At 52.7% G+C, this 25611-nt stretch overlaps 1 protein-coding gene across 1 annotated transcript in view; it reads left to right on the top strand.

Moving 5' to 3' along the window:
• LOC142907338 (uncharacterized) overlaps positions 1-25611 on the top strand; it is a 34141-nt gene continuing 8530 nt past the window's right edge. The window contains exons 1-3 of the mRNA XM_076056757.1: positions 1-25; positions 397-469; positions 24858-24913. Of these exons, the coding sequence (XP_075912872.1) occupies positions 1-25; positions 397-469; positions 24858-24913 (154 nt within the window). The remainder of the gene's footprint in view (positions 26-396; positions 470-24857; positions 24914-25611) is intronic.

Below are 25611 nucleotides of genomic sequence, written 5' to 3'. Positions count from 1 at the left end.
ATGACGTCATCACGCACGCGGCGACGTAATGTGTGCTTGCTGACGTCGCGATCCAATGCGGACGCGGTGACGTCACCGCCCACATGCTGCGGCGACGTCATCGCGCAACTTCGGCGGTGATTTACGTCGCCACCTCCCCCCCCCCGCCTCTGACGTCACCGCGAAAGGCGGCTCCGTGAATGACGTCACCGCACGTGTTACTTAACAATGACGTCATCGCACTCAACCGTTCAAGACGTCGCGCGAAAGCGTGCGAGCGCCGCAGTGCGCCGTGACGTCACAGAGTCGCGTCGCCCCCTCCCGGGGCACGTCGCTTTCGTGACGTCATCCCGCAGCAACGTGTGACATAATCGCGCCGCGAGTTGTGACGTCATCGCGCGATGTGACTTTCACGAGGCGGGGTGAAGGCGCTGCCCTGCAAGTGCCGAAGTCGCCACCGCCACCGCGTGGTAGTGCAGAGTACCGCCTGGTAATACAATCATCATCATCACCATCATCATCACTCTCACTACAATCACCATCATCATCATCATCACTCTCACTACCATCACCACCACCATCACCATCACCACCATCACCACCATCATCACCATCATCATCACCACCATCACCACCATCACCACCATCACCACCATCATCATCATCACTCTCACCACCATCACCACCATCACCATCACCACCATCACCACCATCATCACCATCATCATCACCACCATCACCACCATCATCATCATCACCACCACCATCATCATCATCACCATCACCACCATCATCACCATCATCATCACCATCATCACTACCATCACCACTACCATCACCACCATCACCATCATCATCACCATCACCACTCTCACTACCATCATCACCATCACCATCATCACCATCACTACCATCACCACCATCACCACCATCACCATCATCATCACCATCACTACCATCATCACTCTCACTACCATCACTCTCACTACCAGCACCATCACCACCACCACCATCACCACCATCACCACCATCATCACCATCATCACCACCACCACCATCACCATCATCATCACCATCACCATCATCACTACCATCATCATCACTCTCACTACCATCACCACCATCACCATCATCACCATCACTCTCACTACCATCATCATCACCATCACTACCATCACTCTCACTACCATCATCACCATCACCACCATCATCATAACGATCACCACCATCACCATCACCACCATCACTCTCACTACCATCACCATCATCACCACCATCACTCTCACTACCATCACTCTCACTACCATCATCATCATCATCACCACCATCACCACCATCATCACCATCACTACCATCACTCTCACTACCATCATCATCATCATCACCACCATCACCACCATCACCACCATCATCACCATCACCACCATCATCACCATCACTACCATCACCATCACTACCATCACTCTCACTACCATCATCACCACCATCACTACCATCACTCTCACTACCATCACTACCATCACCATCATCACTCTCACTACCATCACTCTCACTACCATCATCATCATCATCACCACCATCACCACCATCACCACCATCATCACCATCACCACCATCATCACCATCACTACCATCACCATCACTACCATCACTCTCACTACCATCATCACCACCATCACCACCATCACTACCATCACTCTCACTACCATCATCATCACCATCACTGCCATCATCATCACCATCACTACCATCACTCTCACTACCATCATCACCACCATCACCACCATCACTACCATCACTCTCACTACTACCATCATCATCATCCTCATCACCACCATCACCACCATCACCACCATCATCACCATCACCACCATCATCACCATCACTACCATCATCATCACCATCACTACCATCACTCTCACTACCATCATCACCACCATCACCACCATCACTACCATCACTCTCACTACCATCATCATCACCATCACTACCACCATCACCACCATCACTACCATCACTCTCACTACTACCATCATCATCATCCTCATCACCACCATCACCACCATCACCACCATCATCACCATCACCACCATCATCACCATCACTACCATCATCATCACCATCACTACCATCACTCTCACTACCATCATCACCACCATCACCACCATCACTACCATCACTCTCACTACCATCACCATCATCACTCTCACTACCATCATCATCACCATCATCACCATCACTACCATCACTCTCACTACCATCACCATCATCATCACCATCATCACCATCACTACCATCACTCTCACTACCATCATCATCACCATCATCACCATCACTACCATCACTCTCACTACCATCATCATCATCATGACCATCATCACCATCACTTCCATCATCATCACCATCATCACCATCACTACCATCATCATCACCATCACTACCATCATCATCACCATCACTACCATCACCATCATCACTCTCACTACCATCATCACCATCATCACCATCACTACCATCACCACCATCACCACCATCATCACCATCACTACCATCATCATCACTCTCACTACCATCATCACCATCACCACCATCACTACCATCACCATCACTACCGTCACCACCACTACCATCACCACCATCACTACCATCACTCTCACGACCATCATCATCACCATCACTACCATCACTACCATCACCAACATCACCACCATCACTCTCACTACCATCATCACCATCATCATCACCATCACTACCATCACCATCACCATCATCACTCTCACTACCATAATCACCATCATCACCACCATCACCACCATCACCACCATCACTCCCACTACCATCACCATCACTACCATCACCACTCTCACTACCATCATCACCATCACCACCATCATCATAACGATCACCACCATCACCATCATCACTCTCACTACCATCACTCTCACTACCATCACCACCATCACCATCACCACCATCACTACCATCATCACCACCATCACTACCATCATCACCATCACTACCATCACCATCACCACCATCACTCTCACTACCATCACCACCATCACTCTCACTACCATCACCACCATCACTCTCACTACCATCACCATCATCATCACCATCACTACCATCACTCTCACTGCCATCATCACCATCACTACCATCACTCTCACTACCATCACCACCATCACTCTCACTACCATCATCACCATCACTACCATCACCATCACTACCATCACTCTCACTACCATCACCACCATCACCATCACCACCATCACTACCATCATCACCACCATCACTACCATCACCACCATCACTCTCACTACCATCACCACCATCACGCTCACTACCATCAGCATCATCATCACCATCAGTACCATCACTCTCACTGCCATCATCACCATCACTACCATCACCATCACTACCATCACTACCATCACCACCATCACTACCATCATCACCACCACCATCACCATCACCACCACCATCATCATCACTACCATCACCACCACCATCACCACCACTACCATCACTACCACCATCACTACCATCACCATCATCATCACCATCACCACCATCACCACCATCATCACCACCATCACTCTCACTACCATCATCACCATCACTACCATCACCACCATCACTCTCACTACCATCATCACCATCACCACCATCACCACCACTACCATCACCACCATCATCACCATCACCACCATCATCACCATCACAACCATCACCACCATCATCACCATCACTACCATCACCACCATCACTCTCACTACCATCATCACAATCACTACCATCATCACCATCACCACTCTCACTACCATCATCACCACCATCACCACCATCACTACCATCATTACCATCATCACCATCACTACCATCACTACCATCACCACCATCACTACCATTACCACCATCACTACCATCATCACCATCACTACCATAACTCTCACTACCATCACCACCATCACTCTCACTACCATCATCACCATCACACCACCATCACCATCACTACCATCATCACCATCACTACCATCACCACCATCATCATCACCATCAACACCATCATCACCATAACTACCATCATCACCATCACTACCATCACCATCACCACCATCACCATCACTACCATCATCACCATCATCACCCCACAATCACTACCATCACTACCATCACCACCATCACCATAACTACCATCACTACCATCACTACCATCACCACCATCACTACCATCACCACCATCATCACCATCACCCCACCATTACTAGTGTAGTGTTGTAAGGACGAGCAGACTTCTTTAGGAGACACACACACTGTTTATTGTATTATTTCCTTATACAACGCTTAACACACACAGAGGGATATTCGGTCCCCTCACCCGATACCCTAGGGAGGTACAGCCTCCGGACCTGGTGGGACTCACACGTCTACCGCTAACCTCCTTGATACCTAAGGAGGTACACAGCCTCCGGACTTGGATGGACTCACACGTCTACCGCTATCCTAGTCCTCCGGCTAGGACCTAGGGGAGGCTATCTGACCCACCGCTGGCCCGGTGGGTCCTGACCACTGGGTATGCCGAGCCTTAGCCCTTAGAAGGGCTGGGAGGCTGGTCCAGGGTCCTAGCTAGGCTCCAACCCAGTCTTGTTTCTTCGTGCAGGGAGAGAACTTCCCTGAGGTCCGTTGGGTCACCCGTCTTATACCCCTTCGTGGCCAGGTAGAACCAATCACACATTCCCACGTGGAACCGTCTGATTGGTTCGCACCAAACCCTGGCCACGATCCGTTTCACCTCGACTGACCCCAACCGTTGTACCCAGGGGTAATGCTGCACCGCCCTGGTGGCAATGCAGGTTACGCAACAGCGCGTAGTTAACACCTCTACACTATCATCACCACCACCATCATCACTACCATCATCACCATCATCACCACCACCATCATCACTACCATCATCACCATCACCATCATCACCATCACCATCATCACCATCAGCCACTCCCATCATCACCATCATCACCATCAGCCACTACCATCACCACCATCACCATCATCACCATCATCACCATCACCACCATCACCATCATCACCCACTACCATTACCAGCATCACCACCATCACCACCACCATCACCACCACCACCATCACCACCATCACCATCATCACCACCATCATCACCATCATCATCACCATCACCACCATCACCATCATCACCATCAGCCACTACCATCACCATCATCATCACCATCACCACCATCACCACCATCATCACCACCACCATCACCACCACCATCATCACCATCCTCACCATCAGCCACTACCATCACCAGCATCACCACCATCACCACCACTACCACCACCATCACCACCATCACCATCACCACCATCACCGCCACCATCACCACCATCATCACCATCACCACGATCACCATCACTACCATCACCTTCACCACCATCATCACCCTCACCACCACCATCACCACCATCACCACCACCACCACCATCACCACCACCATCACCAACATCATCACCATCATCACCATCAGCCACTACCATCACCATCATCACCATCACCACCATCACCATCATCACCATCTGCCACTACCATCATCACCACCACCATCATCACTATCAGTACCATCATCACCACCACCATCATCACCACCATCATCACCATCACCATCATCACCATCATCACCATCAGCCACTACCACCATCACCATCATCACCATCAGCCACTCCCATCATCACCATCATCACCATCAGCCACTACCATCACCATCATCACCACCATCACCACCATCACCATCATCACCATCTGCCACTACCATCATCACCACCACCATCATCACTATCAGTGCCATCATCACCACCACCACCATCATCACCATCACTACCATCATCACCATCATCACCACCACCATCATCACCATCATCACCATCACCACCATCACCATCATCACCATCAGCCACTAACATCACCAGCATCACCACCATCACCACCATCACCACCACCATCATCACCATCATCACCATGACCATCATCACCATCATCACCATCAACACCATCACCATCATCACCATCAGCCACTACCATCACCATCACCACCATCACCACCATCACCACCATCACCACCACCATCATCATCATCAGCCACTACCATCACCACCATCACCATCACCACCACCATCATCACCATCATCACCATCACCACCATCAAGATCATCAACATCAGCCACTACCATCACCAGCATCACCAGCATCACCATCACCACTATCAACATCACCACCACCATCATCACCATCATCACCATCACCACCATCACCATCATCACCACCACCATCACCACCATCACCAACACTACCATCACTACCATCACCATCACCACCATCATCACCCTCACCACCACCACCACCATCACCACCACCATCACCACCACCACCATCACCACCACCATCATCACCATCATCACCACCGTCACCACCACCCCCATCATCATCACCACCACCATTATCACCACCATCATCACCATCATCACCATCAGCCACTACCATCACTACTATAACGACCATCACCATCATCACCATCATCACCATCACCATCATCACCATCATCACCATCTGCCACTACCATCACCACCATCACCACCATCATCATCACCATCACCACCATCACCAACACCACCATCACCACCATCACCACCATCACCACCTCCATCACCACCATCACCATCACCACCACCACCATCACCATCACCACCATCACCACCATCACCACCACCATCACCACCACCATCATCATCACCACCACAATCATTACCACCATCATCACCATCATCACCATCAGCCACTATCATCACTACTATAACCACCATCACCATCATCACCATCATCACCATCACCATCATCACCATCTGCCACTACCATCACCGCCATCACCACCATCATCACCACCATCACCATCACCACCATCACCATCATCACCATCAGCCACTACCATCACCATCATCACCATCACCACCATCATCACCATCACCACCACCATCACCACCACCATCATCACTATCATCCCCATCAGCCACTACCATCACCAGCATGACCACCATCACCACCACCACCATCACCACCATCACCATCACCACCATCACCGCCACCATCACCACCATCATCACCCTCACCACCACCATCAACACCATCACCACCACCACCACCATCATCACCACCATCACCATCATCATCACCACCACCACCATCATTACCACCATCATCACCATCAGCCACTACCATCACTACCATAACCACCATCATCACAACCACCACCATCACCACCATCACCACCATCACCACCATCACCATCACTATTACCACCATCACCACCATCACCACCATCACCACCATCACCACCACCATCACCACCATCACCACCATCACCATCACCACCACCATCACCACCATCATCACCATCATCACCATCTGCCACTACCAACATCATCATCACCACCACCATCGCCACCATCACCATAATCACCATCACCACCATCACCATCATCACTACCATTATCACCATCATCTCCACCATCACCATCAGCCACTACCATCACCACCATCACCATCATCACCATCATCACCAGCATCACCATCAGCCACTACCACCATCACCATCACCACCATCACCAGCATCATCACCATCACCACCATCACCACCACCACAATCACCACTATCACCACCATCACTACCATCACCATCACCACCATCACCACCAACACCATCACCATCACCACCATCACCACCATCACCACCACCATCACCACCACCATCACCACCACCATCACCACCACCATCACCACCACCATCACCACCATCACCACCATCACCATCACTATTACCACCATCACCACCATCACCATCACCACCATCACCACCATCACCACCACCATCACCACCATCACCACCATCACCACCACCATCACCACCATCATCACCATCATCACCATCTGCCACTACCAACATCATCATCACCACCACCATCGCCACCATCACCATAATCACCATCACCACCATCACCATCATCACTACCATTATCACCATCATCTCCACCATCACCATCAGCCACTACCATCACCACCATCACCATCATTACCATCATCACCAGCATCACCATCAGCCACTACCACCATCACCACCATCACCAGCATCATCACCATCACCACCATCACCACCACCACAATCACCACTATCACCACCATCACTACCATCACCATCACCACCATCACCACCAACACCATCACCATCACCACCATCACCACCATCACCACCACCATCACCACCACCATCACCACCACCATCACCACCACCATCACCACCATCACCACCACCATCACCACCATCACCAACATCACCACCACCATCATGACCACCATCACCACCATCACCACCACCATCATCACCAGCACCACCATCACCACCATCACCACCACTACCATCACCTTCACCACCACCACCAGCACCACCACCACCATCACTACCATCACCATCACCACCATCACCACCACCATCACCACCATCACCAACATCACCACCACCATCATGACCACCATCACCACCATCACCACCATCACCATCACCACCATCACCACCACCATCACCACCACCACCATCACCACCATCACCATCACCACCACCATCTCCACCACCACCACCATCACCACCACCACCACCATCACCACCACCACCATCACGACCATCACCACCACCATCACCACCACCACCATCACCATCATCAACACCACCATCATCACCACCATCACCACCATCACCACCACCACCACCACCATCACCACCACCACCATCACCACCACCATCACCATCACCACCATCACCACCACCACCATCACCACCATCACCACCACCATCACCATCACCACCATCACCACCACCATCACCACCACCATCACCATCACCACCATCACCACCACCATCACCACCACCATCACCAGCATCACCACCACCATCACCACCATCACCACCACCATCACCACCACCATCACCATCACCACCATCACCACCACCACCATCACCACCATCACCACCACCATCACCACCATCACTATCATCACCACCATCACCACCACCATCACCATCACCACCACCATCACTACCATCACCACCATCATCACCATCAGCCACTACCATCACCAGCATCACCACCATCATCACCACCATCACCTTCACCACCATCACCATCACCACCATCACCACCATCACCATCACCACCATCATCACCATCACCACCATCACCACCATCACCACCACCGTCACCACCATCACCACCATCACTACCATCACCACCACCATCACCACCATCACCACCACCATCACCACCATCATCATCACCATCACCACCATCACCACAACCACCACCATCACCATCACCACCATCACCACCATCACCACCACCATCACCACCATCACTACCATCACCACCATCACCACCACAATCACCATCACCACCACCATCACTACCATCACCACCATCACCATCATCACCATCAGCCACTACCATCACCAGCATCACCACCATCACCATCACCACCACCACCACCATCACCATCACCACCACCATCATCACCATCATCACCATCAGCCACTACCATCACCATCATCACCATCACCACCATCACCACCATCATCACCATCACCACCACCATCACCACCACCATCATCACTATCATCACCATCAGCCACTACCATCACCAGCATCACCACCATCACCACCATCACCACCGCCACCATCACCACCATCATCACCATCACCACCATCACCATCACTACCATCACTACCATCACCATCAACACCATCATCACCCTCACCACCACCATCACCATCATCACCACCATCACCACCACCACCTCAACCATCACCATCATCACCACCACCATCATCACCACCACCATCACCATCATCACCACCACCATCATCACCACCATCACCACCACCATCACCACCACCATCACCATCACCACCACCATCACCACCATCACAACCATCACCATCTCCACCATCATCACCACCATCACCACCACCATCACCACCATCACCACCACCATCACCACCATCACCATCACCACCATCACCACCACCATCACCACCACCATCACCATCACCACCATCACCACCACCATCACCACCATCACCAACATCACCACCACCATCATGACCACCATCACCACCATCACCACCACCATCATCACCAGCACCACCATCACCACCATCACCACCACTACCATCACCTTCACCACCACCACCATCACCATCACCACCACCACCATCACTACCATCACCATCACCACCATCACCACCACCATCACCACCATCACCAACATCACCACCACCATCATGACCACCATCACCACCATCACCACCATCACCATCACCACCATCACCACCACCACCATCACCACCACCACCATCACCACCATCACCATCACCACCACCATCTCCACCACCACCACCATCACCACCACCACCACCATCACCACCACCACCATCACGACCATCACCACCACCATCACCACCACCACCATCATCAACACCACCATCATCACCACCATCACCACCATCACCACCACCACCACCACCATCACCACCACCACCATCACCACCACCACCACCATCACCATCACCACCATCACCACCACCACCATCACCACCATCACCACCACCATCACCATCACCACCATCACCACCACCATCACCACCACCATCACCATCACCACCATCACCACCACCATCACCACCACCATCACCAGCATCACCACCACCATCACCACCATCACCACCACCATCACCACCACCATCACCATCACCACCATCACCACCACCACCATCACCACCATCACCACCACCATCACCACCATCACTACCATCACCACCATCACCACCACCATCACCATCACCACCACCATCACTACCATCACCACCATCATCACCATCAGCCACTACCATCACCAGCATCACCACCATCATCACCACCATCACCTTCACCACCATCACCATCACCACCATCACCACCATCACCATCACCACCATCATCACCATCACCACCATCACCACCATCACCACCACCGTCACCACCATCACCACCATCACTACCATCACCACCACCATCACCACCATCACCACCACCATCACCACCATCATCATCACCATCACCATCATCACCACAACCACCACCATCACCATCACCACCATCACCACCATCACCACCACCATCACTACCATCACCACCATCACCACCACAATCACCATCACCACCACCATCACTACCATCACCACCATCACCATCATCACCATCAGCCACTACCATCACCAGCATCACCACCATCACCATCACCACCACCATCACCATCACCACCACCATCATCACCATCATCACCATCAGCCACTACCATCACCATCATCACCATCACCACCATCACCACCATCATCACCATCACCACCACCATCACCACCACCATCATCACTATCATCACCATCAGCCACTACCATCACCAGCATCACCACCATCACCACCATCACCACCGCCACCATCACCACCATCATCACCATCACCACCATCACCATCACTACCATCACTACCATCACCATCAACACCATCATCACCCTCACCACCACCATCATCACCACCATCACCACCACCACCTCAACCATCACCATCATCACCACCACCATCATCATCACCATCACCACCATCATCATCACCATCACCACCATCACCACCATCATCACCACCATCATCACCACCACCATCACCATCATCACCACCACCATCATCACCACCATCACCACCACCATCACCACCACCATCACCATCACCACCACCATCACCACCATCACAACCATCACCATCTCCACCATCATCACCACCATCACCACCACCATCACCACCATCACCACCACCATCACCACCATCACCATCACCACCATCACCACCACCATCACTATCACAACCATCACCACCACCATCACCACCACCACCACCATCAGCATCATCACCACCATCACCACCATCACCATCACCACCATCACCACCATCACCACCACCATTACCATCACCACCATGACCACCATCACCACCACCATCACCACCATCACCATCACCACCATCACCACCACCACCACCATCACCACCATCACCACCACCGTCACCACAATCACGACCACCACCATCACCACCACCATCACCATCACCACCATCACCACCATCACCACCACCATCACCAGCATCACCACCAGCATCACCACCACCATCACCATCACCACCATCACCACCACCATCACCACCACCATCACCATCACCACCATCACCACCACCATCACCATCACCACCATCACCACCACCACCATCACCAACACCATCAATACCATCACCACCATCACCACCACCACCATCACCACCACCATCACTACCATCACCAACACCACCATCACCATCACCACCACCATCACTACCATCACCACCATCACCATCATCACCATCAGCCACTACCATCACCAGCATCACCACCATCACCATCACCACCACCATCACCATCACCACCACCATCATCACCATCATCACCATCACCACCATCATCACCATCAGCCACTACCATCACCATCATCACCATCACCACCATCATCACCATCACCACCACCATCACCACCACCATCATCACTATCATCACCATCAGCCACTACCATCACCAGCATCACCACCATCACCACCACCATCACCACCGCCACCATCACCACCATCATCACCATCACCACCATCATCATCACTACCATCACTACCACCACCATCACCATCAAGACCATCATCACCCTCACCACCACCATCACCACCATCACCACCATCACCACCACCATCACCACCACCACCATCATCACCATCATCACCATCACCACCATCACCATCATCACCATCAGCCACTACCATCACCATCATCACCATCACCACCATCACCACCACCATCATCACTATCATCACCATCAGCCACTACCATCACCAGCATCACCACCATCACCACCACCACCATCACACCGCCACCATCACCACCATCATCACCATCACCACCATCCCCATCACTACCATCACTACCATCACCATCAACACCATCATCACCCTCACCACCACCATCACCACCATCACCACCACCATCACCACCACCACCATCACCACCACCATCATCACCATCATCACCACCATCACCACCACCACCACCACCATCATCACCACCACCATCATCACCACCATCATCACCATCATCACCATCTGCCACTACCAACATCACCATCACCACCACCATCGCCACCATCACCATCATCACCATCACCACCATCACCATCATCACCACCATTATCACCATCACCATAATCACCACCATCACCATCAGCCACTACCATCACCACCATCACCATCATCACCATCATCACCAGCATCACCATCAGCCACTACCACCATCACCATCACCACCATCACCAGCATCATCACCATCACCACCATCACCACCACCACCACAATCACCACTATCACCACCATCACTACCATCACCATCACCACAATCACCACCATCACCACCATCACCACCACCATCATCACCAGCACCACCATCACCACCATCACCACCACTACCATCACCACCACCACCACCATCACCACCACCACCATCACTACCATCACCATCACCACCACCACCATCACGACCATCACCATCACCACCATCACCATCACCACCATCACCATCACCACCATCACCACCACCATCACCACCACCACCACCATCACCACCACCACCACCATCACCACCACCACCATCACCACCACCATCACCACCACCACCACCATCACCACCACCACCATCACCACCATCACCACCACCATCACCACCACCACCATCACCATCATCAACACTACCATCATCACCACCATCAACACCATCACCACCACCATCACCACCACCACCACCATCACCACCACCATCACCATCACCACCACCATCACCACCACCACCACCATCACCACCATCACCACCACCATCACCATCACCACCATCACCACCATCACCACCACCATCACCACCACCATCACCATCAACACCATCACCACCACCACCACCATCACCACCACCATCACCAGCATCACCAGAACCATCACCACCACCATCACCATCACCACCATCAGCCACTACCATCACCAGCATCACCAGCATCACCACCACCATCACCACCACCATCACCACCATCACCATCACCACCACCATCACTACCATCACCACCATCACCACCATCACCATCACCACCATCACCATCACCACCATCACCACCATCACCACCACCATCACCACCATCACTACCATCACCACCACCATCACCACCATCACCACCATCACCACCACCATCACCACCACCATCACCACCATCACCATCACCACCACCATCACCACCATCACCATCACCACAATCACCACCATCACCATCACCACCATCACCACCATCACCATCACCACCACCATCACCACCATCACCAACATCACAATCATCACCATCACCACCATCACCACCACCATCACCACCATCACCACCACCACCACCACCATCATCACTATAACCACCATCACCACCATCACAACCACCATCACCATCACCACCATCACCACCATCACCATCACCACCATCACCACCACCATCACCACCATCACCAACATCACAATCATCACCATCACCACCATCACCACCACTATCACCACCATCACCACCACCACCACCACCATCATCACTATAACCACCATCACCACCATCACAACCACCATCACCATCACCACCATCACCATCATCACAATCATCACCATCAACACCATCTGCCACTACCAACATCACCATCACCATCATCACCATCACCACCATAACAACCACCATCACCATCCCCACCATCACCACCATCACCATCACCACCACCACCACCATCACCACCATCACCATAACCACCATCACCACCATAACAACCACCATCACCATCCCCACCATCACCACCATCACCATCACCACCACCACCACCATCACCACCATCACCATAACCACCATCACCACCATCACAACCACCATCACCATCACCACCATCACCATCATCACCATCATCACCATCTGCCACTACCAACATCACCATCACCATCATCACCATCACCACCATCACCACCATCACAACCACCATCACCACCATCACCATCATAACAACCACCATCACCATCCCCATCATCACCACCATCACCATCACCACCACCACCATCACCACCATCACCATAACCACCATCACCACCATCACAACCACCATCACCATCACCACCATCACCATCATCACCATCATCACCATCTGCCACTAACAACATCACCATCACCACCACCATCACCATCATCACCACCATCACCACCACCATCACCACCATCACCATCATCACCATCATCACCATCTGCCACTACCAACATCACCATCACCACCACCATCACCACCATCACCATCATCACCATCACCACCATCACCATCATCACCACCATTATCTCCATCACCATCATCACCACCATCACCATCAGCCACTACCATCACCACCATCATCACCATCATCACCAGCACCACCATCAGCCATCACCACCATCACCACCACCACCATCACCACCACCATCACCATCATCACTATAACCACCATCACCACCATCACAACCACCATCACCATCACCACCATCACCATCATCACCATCATCACCATCAACACCATCTGCCACTACCAACATCACCATCACCATCATCACCATCACCACCATAATAACCACCATCACCATCCCCACCATCACCACCATCACCATCACCACCACCACCATCACCACCATCACCATAACCACCATCACCACCATCATAATCACCATCACCATCACCACCATCATCATCATCATCACCATCTGCCACTACCAACATCACCATCACCATCATCACCATCACCACCATCACAACCACCATCACCATCACCACCATCACCACCATCTGCCACTACCAACATCACCATCACCACCACCATCACCACCATCACCATCATCACCATCACCACCATCACCATCATCACCACCATTATCTCCGTCACCATCATCACCACCATCACCATCAGCCACTACCATCCCCACCATCACCATCATCACCATCATCACCAGCATCACCATCAGCCACTACCACCATCACCATCACCACCATCACCATCATAACAACCACCATCACCATCCCCATCATCACCACCATCACCATCACCACCACCACCACCATCACCACCATCACCATAACCACCATCACCACCATCACAACCACCATCACCATCACCACCATCACCATCATCACCATCATCACCATCTGCCACTAACAACATCACCATCACCATAACCACCATCACCATCATCACCACCATCACCACCACCATCACCATCATCACCATCATCACCATCATCACCATCTGCCACTAACAACATCACCATCACCACCACCACCATCACCATCATCACCACCATCACCACCACCATCACCACCATCACCATCATCACCATCATCACCATCTGCCACTACCAACATCACCATCACCACCACCATCACCACCATCACCATCATCACCATCACCACCATCACCATCATCACCACCATTATCTCCATCACCATCATCACCACCATCACCATCAGCCACTACCATCACCACCATCATCACCATCATCACCAGCATCACCATCAGCCATCACCACCATCACCACCACCACCATCACCACCACCATCACCATCATCACTATAACCACCATCACCACCATCACAACCACCATCACCATCACCACCATCACCATCATCACCATCATCACCATCAACACCATCTGCCACTACCAACATCACCATCACCATCATCACCATGACCACCATAACAACCACCATCACCATCCCCACCATCACCACCATCACCATCACCACCACCACCATCACCACCATCACCATAACCACCATCACAATCACCATCACCATCACCACCATCATCATCATCACCATCTGCCACTACCAACATCACCATCACCATCATCACCATCACCACCATCACCACCATCACAACCACCATCACCATCACCACCATCACCACCATCTGCCACTACCAACATCACCATCACCACCACCATCACCACCATCACCATCATCACCATCACCACCATCACCATCATCACCACCATTATCTCCGTCACCATCATCACCACCATCACCATCAGCCACTACCATCCCCACCATCACCATCATCACCATCATCACCAGCATCACCATCAGCCACTACCACCATCACCATCACCACCATCACCAGCATCATCACCATCACCACCATCACCACTATCACCACCATCACTACCATCACCATCACCACCATCACCACCATCACCACCACCATCACCACCACCATCACCACCATCACCACCACCATCACCACCATCACCAACATCACCACCACCATCACCACCACCACCATCACCACCATCACCACCACCACCACCACCATCACCACCACCATCACCAGCATCACCACCACCATCACCACCACCATCACCATCACCACCATCACCACCACCATCACCACCACCACCACCATCACCACCACCATCACCATCATCACCATCACCACCATCACCACCATCACCATCACCACCACCACCACCATCACCACCATCACCACCACCATCACTACCATCACCACCACCACCACCATCACCACCATCACCATCAGCACCATCACCACCACCATCACCACCATCACCATCACCACCATCACCACCATCATCACCACCACCATCACCACCACCATCAGCACCATCACCATCACCACCACCATCACCACCACCATCACCATCATCACCACCACCACCATCACCACCACCACCACCATCACCACCATCACCACCATCACCACCACCACCACCATCACCACCATCACCATCATCAACTCGTCACCCCCCGCGTGCTCCACCCCCCCCCCCCGGTCGCCATGGTTACTGATTGCCCCGTTAATTTGTTGTTGATCGACGGCTCCGGGGGGTTGGGTAGCCCCCACCCCCCCCCCGCTTCCGCGTTAATCGCCCGCCGCCTGTGATCACCCAGCGGGGTGGCCGGCGGGCGGGGGGAGGTGGGGGGAAGGGAGTGGGCGGGGCGAGGGAGTGGGCGGGGCGAGCGAGTGGGCGGGGCGTCGGACTGGGGGCGGGGCGTGGGGGTCAGGTGGGGGAGGGGTTAATCAGCAACTGTCACTGCAGTACTCACAACAACAACAACCGCCATTCGTCACTAAGTGGCGGTGACGTCACCATGACACTTGTGCCAGGCCATGTGCACCCTGAGGCCACGTGAAGTGTTGAACGCCCGCCGGCAGGAGGTCACGGGGCAGACCCAGGTGCCACGGGTCGACTGACTGAGATGACTGAGATGACTGGCTGATGCACCACCTGTGCCCCCTGCTGTGCCAACCTGCTGTGCTTTAGCCACCCGGCGCTCCGCTCGTTGTTGTGAGCTTCGCTCCTCCGCCCTCCGTTGTTGTTGGAGAGCGACTGCCTCCAACTGCCCAATAGCGTCCTTCACGAGCCTCCCCCGCAGAGGCCGATCTTGACACCGCTGGTACCGGTCATCGGCAAGTCCACTCAGCTCCACGTCCTCCTTTACCACATCACTCCATCTCTTCTCTAGCCCGTGCCGCGCCCGTTTAGGCCCCTCGATCCGACCGAACAAAAGCTGTTTCGGCATGCGGTGGCTGGGCATGCGGGCTACATGACCCACCCAATGCAGCCTTGCCTGCCGGAGCTCACCGATGGGACCATGCCCAGATCTTTCAAGGATTTGTGAGCTCCGCACACAATCCAGCCTGGTTAAACCCAGGATGGATCGTAGGCAGGCCAGCCTAAATGTTTCTAACAGGCGAAGATGTTCCATTAGGGGGGTCCACGTTTCGCAAGCGTAGAGAAGGGAGGGAATGACCGTGGCCGAGAAGACCTGAAGCTTAGTGTGGAGCGACAGACCAGGTAGCTTCCACACAGCGTTGCACAACCGATGAAAAGATATTGCCGCTCGACTGATTCGGAGTGAGTCCTCTGCTGTTAAACTGGAGCCGGTCATAAGCACACTGCCCAGGTAAGTGAAACTCTCCACTCTCTCCACAACTGCCCCATCACCGATTGGGAGTTGTGGGGGTGGAGTGTCCGATGGTACAAAATACCCAGGCAGGTGCTCAGTTTTGGTGGGGCTGATGGTAAGGCCCCACCTCTTAGTGGCACGCTCCAGTCTCAGCAGCAGCGTCTCCAACTCCTCCTCTGAATGAGCAGCTATTACCAAATCATCGGCATACATAACGTGGTTGACCAATAGGGAGCCATCCCTTGACCGCACCCGGGCATCGATCAGTCTCCCATTGTAGCTGTACCAAATGGAAATTCCTCTGGTACACCTATTGAATGCTTCACGAACTACGTGATCAAAATAGATGTTAAATAATGTGGGAGCCAGAGGACATCCCTGTCACACCCCAAGGTGTACAGGGAATGGCTCCGACTCCCGGCCTCGTAGTTTTACCCGGGTCCGCTCACCATCATGAAGGTCCTTAATGATCGTGAGCAGAGGGTCAGGGACTCCGAAAGCACGAAGAACAACCCAGAGCCCAGGCCTACTGATGGTATCATAGGCCTTGACCAGGTCAATAATGCAGAGATGTAGGTCTTGCTGGAATTCCTACACCTCTGCTGTAGCAGACGGGCAGAAAATATGGCATCTGTGCAGGACCGCCCTTTCCTGAAACCTCATTGGGGCTCCGCAAGCCTCTCCTCAGCGTGCCTGGCAAGGCGATGTTGAATAATCCTTGCCAGGACCTTCCCAGCACACTGAGGAGTGAGATGCCCCTGTAGTTGTTAAAGTCTGTGCGGTCCCCCTTCTTAAAGAGGGGGACCACCAGGGCATCCTTCCAATCCTGCGGAACCCGTCCAGTGGTCCAGACTGTTGTTATGATGTCATGTAGGGCAGTCTGCGCACAAACGCCACCCTCCCTCAGCATTTCGCTTGGGAGATCATCTCTGCCCAGTGCGTTTCCTGGTCTCAGACTCTGGATCGCCTTCAGTACTTCCTCAACGGATGGCACCTCAGCCAGCCACTCACAGGGGGTGACTTCCTCCAATATTTGAGGCACCGCAGCCTCAGAAGGGTCATCCCCACTTTGTGCCACGATGTTTTCCTGGCTGAGGGATTTCCACTCCCCCAAGACCTTACAGAAATGCTCAGCAAATCTGCAAACCTGTTCCTGGGGGTCGGAGTTTCGATGCTGTATACGATTAGAGTGGGCCTGTCGCTTTTTTTCAACCATCCTGAACACCTCCTCTGTTAGCCAGGGTCTCTGGGGAGGTCTGGACCGCATACCCAAAGCAGCCATTGCAGCCGCATGAGTGACAGTCCTAAAACTCGCCCATTTACCCTCGACATCAGGAGGATTGGGGGACGATGCCAACCCCAGCGGCAAGCGATGATTAAATTCTAGCTTGCAACTTTCATCAGCTAGCTGAGACCAGGCTAGGTTGGAATGGGGTCCTGGGTGTACACCCACCACCGGAGTGGAAGAATGGCAGGCGCATCTTACAGATGACAAGTCGATGATCAGAGGGCAGATCAGCTCCACGGTAGGTCCTGGTGTCAAGGACATGGGCTCGCATCTGCTGGTCCGTCACTATGTAGTCCAGCAGATGTTCTTGCTTGGACCCGGCATACATCCGTGATGTTGTGTAGATGCCCCGATGCCGGAACAGCGTGTTGGTAATTACAAGCCCATGGGCTGCACAAAAATCTAGCAGCCTCCTACCGTTGTTATTGACTGATCTGGCCCATGCCTTCCAATCACTCCAGACCAGGTGCCAGCATCATGACCAACTCGGGCATTGAAGTCACCCAACATGATGACTCTATCCCGAGGGGCCACTTTAGCCAGCACCTGTGACAGGTCATAGAAGGTATCTGACTCATCGGCCTTGCCTGCATCCCTCCACGGATATTCGTCTTCGGTGGGGGCATAAGTAACCACCGCTGCAAAGTATGATCTTGTGTTTTGATTTAGTGTGCTGATCTTTAAAGGTGCATTGAAAAATTTTGATACTCCGACTGATGCTCCTGCTGTTGTGGAGTGACTCATGCAGCCAACTATGGCTACAGGGATGGTGGTACATGTTGTTTATGTCGTTGATTGTGAAATTTGGCCATGTTTGTTGTAGTCCGGAGTTAAACTGATGGCTTTAATCTAAGTTGTCTTGTTGTTGTTGTTATTTGACTTGCATCCCACTGGGATGTTTGCACACAGCGTTGGTGTACGGTGCTTTTTCTGGAATATTTTGATATTTTTTTCCTGTATTTTCTGTTTGCACAGTCACATACAAAGTCACTTTAAGATGTTTTCTTGTTCATGTTTTAGTGTTTTTTGTTTGTTGCGGTTGCACCCGATTCAAGAGCCGAATGGCTCACAGGGATATACCCAAAATAAATAAACTGAAACCGAAAACGGCCACCACTCCTCGCCTCCGATTGATGGGAAGGCGAGCCCAAAGTAGCCTGGGGCTTACAGCTTCCCACACCTCACCGCCACGCTCCCACGCCCCCTTCATTATTTTGTTCAGAAGAAGAGCCACACCCTGTTGTTTGGCAGTGTCCTGCCCCGAGTAGAGGGACTGTCCACCCCTCATGGTGGCAGGAGCCAGAGCCGGTCCACCGGACCTCCTGAATGCCGTAGAGATCCAGGTGGTACCAGCCCAGCTCCCGACAGAGGAGTGGCAGCCTCTCCTCCGCAGTGAGCGTTCGAACATTCCACGTGGCCATCCGTAGTGGCTTTTCGTTGTTTCTGGAGGAGCCCCGAGGGTAGAGATTCAATCTCCTGGCTCCGCCAATTGGGGTTTGGCCAGGAGACGTCATAGACGCCTGTCCCCCCGGGGCCTCCGGCACAAGCTAATTAGTTAGATATTTTCCGTCGTTTTTTAGTGGTAATTAATTGAAGGTGGAGGGGTTACCAGCCGCTCGCACCCGTCCAGAGCCCCCGTTTAGCCCCTGTGGTGGTCACAGACGCCATGAGCGGAGGAGCCAATCGGAATTGGCCTTCCCCCCACAGCACTGTCCACGACAGAGTTGCCCTTCCGGCACCGCGAGGAGGTAGGGGGTTGTTTTGCCGGACACACACACAGGCAGACACACAGAGATAGACACACACACAGACAGACACACACAGACACACACACAGACACACACACAGACACACAGACAGACACACACACAGACACACAGACACACACACAGACACACACGCAGACACACACACACAGACACACACACAGACACACACACAGACAGAGAGACACACACACAGACACACGTGGCCGGGAGTCAGAGCCATTCCCTGTACACCTTGGGGTGCGACAGGGATGTCCTCTGGCTCCCACATTATTTAACATCAATTTTGACCACGTAGTTCGTGAAGCCTTCAATAGCTGTACCGGGGGGATCTCCATATGGTACAGATATGGGAGGCTGATCGATACCCGGGTGCGGTCAAGGGATGGCTCCTTATTGCTCAACCACGTTATGTATGCCGATGATTTGGTAATAGCTGCTCATTCGGAGGAGTTGAAGACGCTGCTGCTGAGACTGGAGCGTGCCACTAAGAGGTGGGGCCTCACCATCAGCCCCACCAAAACTAAGCACCTGCCTGGGTATTTTGTATCATCGGACACTCCACCCCCACAACTTCCAATCGGTGATGGGGCAGTTGTGGAGAGAGTGGAGAGATTCCCATACCTGGGCAGTGTGCTTATGACCGGCTCCAGTTTAACAGCAGAGGACTCACTCCGAATCAGTTGAGCAGCAATATCTTTTCATCGGTTGCGTAACGCTGTGTGGAAGCTACCTGGTCTGTCGCTCCGCACGAAGCTTCAGGTCTTCTCGGCCACGGTCATTCCCTCCCTTCTCCACGCTTGCGAAACGTGGACCCCCCTAATGGAACATCTTCGTCGGTTAGAAACATTTAGGCTGGCCTGCTTACGATCCATCCTGGGTTTAACCAGACTGGATTGTGTGAGGAGCTCACAAATCCTTGAAAGATCTGGGCAAGGTCCCATCGGTGAGCTCCTCCGGCGGGCAAGGCTGGGTCACATAGCCCGCATGCCCAGCCACCGCATGCCGAAACAGCTTTTGTTCGGCCGGATTGAGGGGGCTAAACGGGCGTGGCACGGGCTAGAGAAGAGATGGAGTGACGTGGTACAGGAGGACGTGGAGCTGAGTGGACTTGCCGATGACTGGTACCAGCGGTGTCAAGATCGGCCTCTGTGGAGGAGGCTCGTGAAGGATGCTACTGGACAGTTGGAGACAGTCGCCCTCCAACAACAACGGAGGGCGGAGGAGCGACGCTCACAACAACGAGCGGAGCGCCGGGTGGCTAAAGCACAGCAGGTTGGCACAGTAGGGGGCACAGGTGGTGCATCAGCCAGTAATCTCAGTCAGTCGACCCGTGGCACCTGGGTCTGCCCCGTGACCTCCTGCCAGCGGGCGTTCGACACTTCACGTGGCCTCAGGGTGCACATAGCCTGGCACAAGCGTCGTGGTGACGTCACCGCCACTTAGTGGCGAATGGCGGTTGTTGTTGTTGTGTCTGTGTCAGTGTGTGTGTCTGTGTGTGTGTCTGTGTCTGTCTGTGTGTGTCTGTCTGTGTGTATGTGTGTGTCTGTGTGTGTGTCTGCGTGTGTGTCTGTGTGTGTGTCTGTATGTGTATGTGTGTCTGTGTCTGTCTGTGTGTGTGTGTGTCTGCGTGTGTGTCTGTGTGTAGCGCGCTGCGCTATGAACCTGGTGACTCGGGTTCGATTCCCGCTCACGGCCAACACCAGTGACGATTATCTGAACCGGTCCTGGGCCTCTCCTAGGTCGACTCAGCCTCAAATGAGTACCTGGTGCGGTGTGTAAATATCGCCACTAGGGTGACAAAGGCGGTCGGGCGTGGTGCTGGCCACCCACCCCCTCGTGTACCGTTCCGGCCTTCATAGGTGCTCGCTAACAGCACTTGCCCCTACAGTCTTTTAAGGCTATACGGGGGATCTTTGTCTTTTGTGTCTGTGTGTGTGTGTCGGTGTGTGTGTCTGTCTGTGTGTGTGTCTGTGTATGTGTCTGTGCGTGTGTCTGTATCTGTGTGTCTGTGTGTGTGTGTCTGTGTGTGTGTCTGTGCGTGTGTCTGTATCTGTGTGTCTGTGTGTGTGTGTCTGTCTGTGTGTGTGTCTGTGTGTGTGTCTGTGTATGTGTCTGTGTATGTGTCTGTGTGTATGTGTGTCTATGTCTGTGTGTGTCTGTGTATGAGTGTGTGTGTCTGTGTGTGTGTCTGTGTGTGTCTGTGTGTCTGTGTGTCTGTGTGTGTGTCTGTGTATGTGTGTCTGTGTGTCTGTGTGTGTGTCTGTGTATGTGTGTCTGTGTGTGTCTGTCTGTGTATGTGTCTGTGTAAGTGTCTGTGTGTGTGTCTGTGTGTCTGTGTGTCTGTGTATGTGTGTCTGTGTGTCTGTGTATGTGTCTGTGTAAGTGTCTGTGTGGGTGTCTGTGTATGTGTGTCTGTGTGTGTGTCTGTGTGTGTGAGGATCTGTATAGTTTACTCACACTTGCACGCTATGTTAACCTCACTTAACGCGCGCTGATTGGCTCTGCGGGGGTGGCGATGAGAGGTGTGATCCCCCCCACCTCCAACCCCCACACCCCCCGTGACCCCCCCCGTGACCCCCCCATGTGACCCCCACCGCAATAAAAGTGGCGAGCGGGGCCTGACCCAGCACCCAGAGACCTGGCGAGGACCCAGAGACAGAGGTGAGGATGTACAGACACGCACACACAGACACAGCTACACACATACACACATACACACACACACAGACACACACACATACACACATACACACACAGACACACAGACACACACATACACACAGACACACACACAGACACACACACACACAGACACACATACACACAGACACACACACAGACACACACACACACAGACACACACACAGACACACAGACACACAGACACACACATACACATAGACACACACAGACACACATACACACAGACACACACAGACACTAACACACAGACACAGCTACACACATACACACAGAGACACACGCACACACATACACAGACACACACAGACACACATTCACATACACATACATACATCCATACACACAGACACACACAGACACACGCACAGACACACACAGACACGCACAGACACGCACAGACACACACAGACACACACACATACATACACACAGACACACACACAGACACACACACACAGACACACACACAGACACACACACAGACACACACACAAACACATACACAGACACACAGACACAGACACATACATACATACAAACATAAATACACACACACACAGACACACACACAGACACACAAATAGACACACACACAGACACACAAACAGACACACACACAGACACACACAGACACACACACAGACACACACAGGCAC

The sequence above is a fragment of the Petromyzon marinus genome, chromosome 77 (genome assembly GCF_048934315.1).
Source record: "Petromyzon marinus isolate PM22_M1 ecotype Great Lakes invasive population chromosome 77, UKy_Petmar_22M1.pri1.0, whole genome shotgun sequence".
Lineage (NCBI taxonomy): Eukaryota > Metazoa > Chordata > Hyperoartia > Petromyzontiformes > Petromyzontidae > Petromyzon > Petromyzon marinus.
This window is presented reverse-complemented; position numbering and strand designations above follow the sequence as displayed.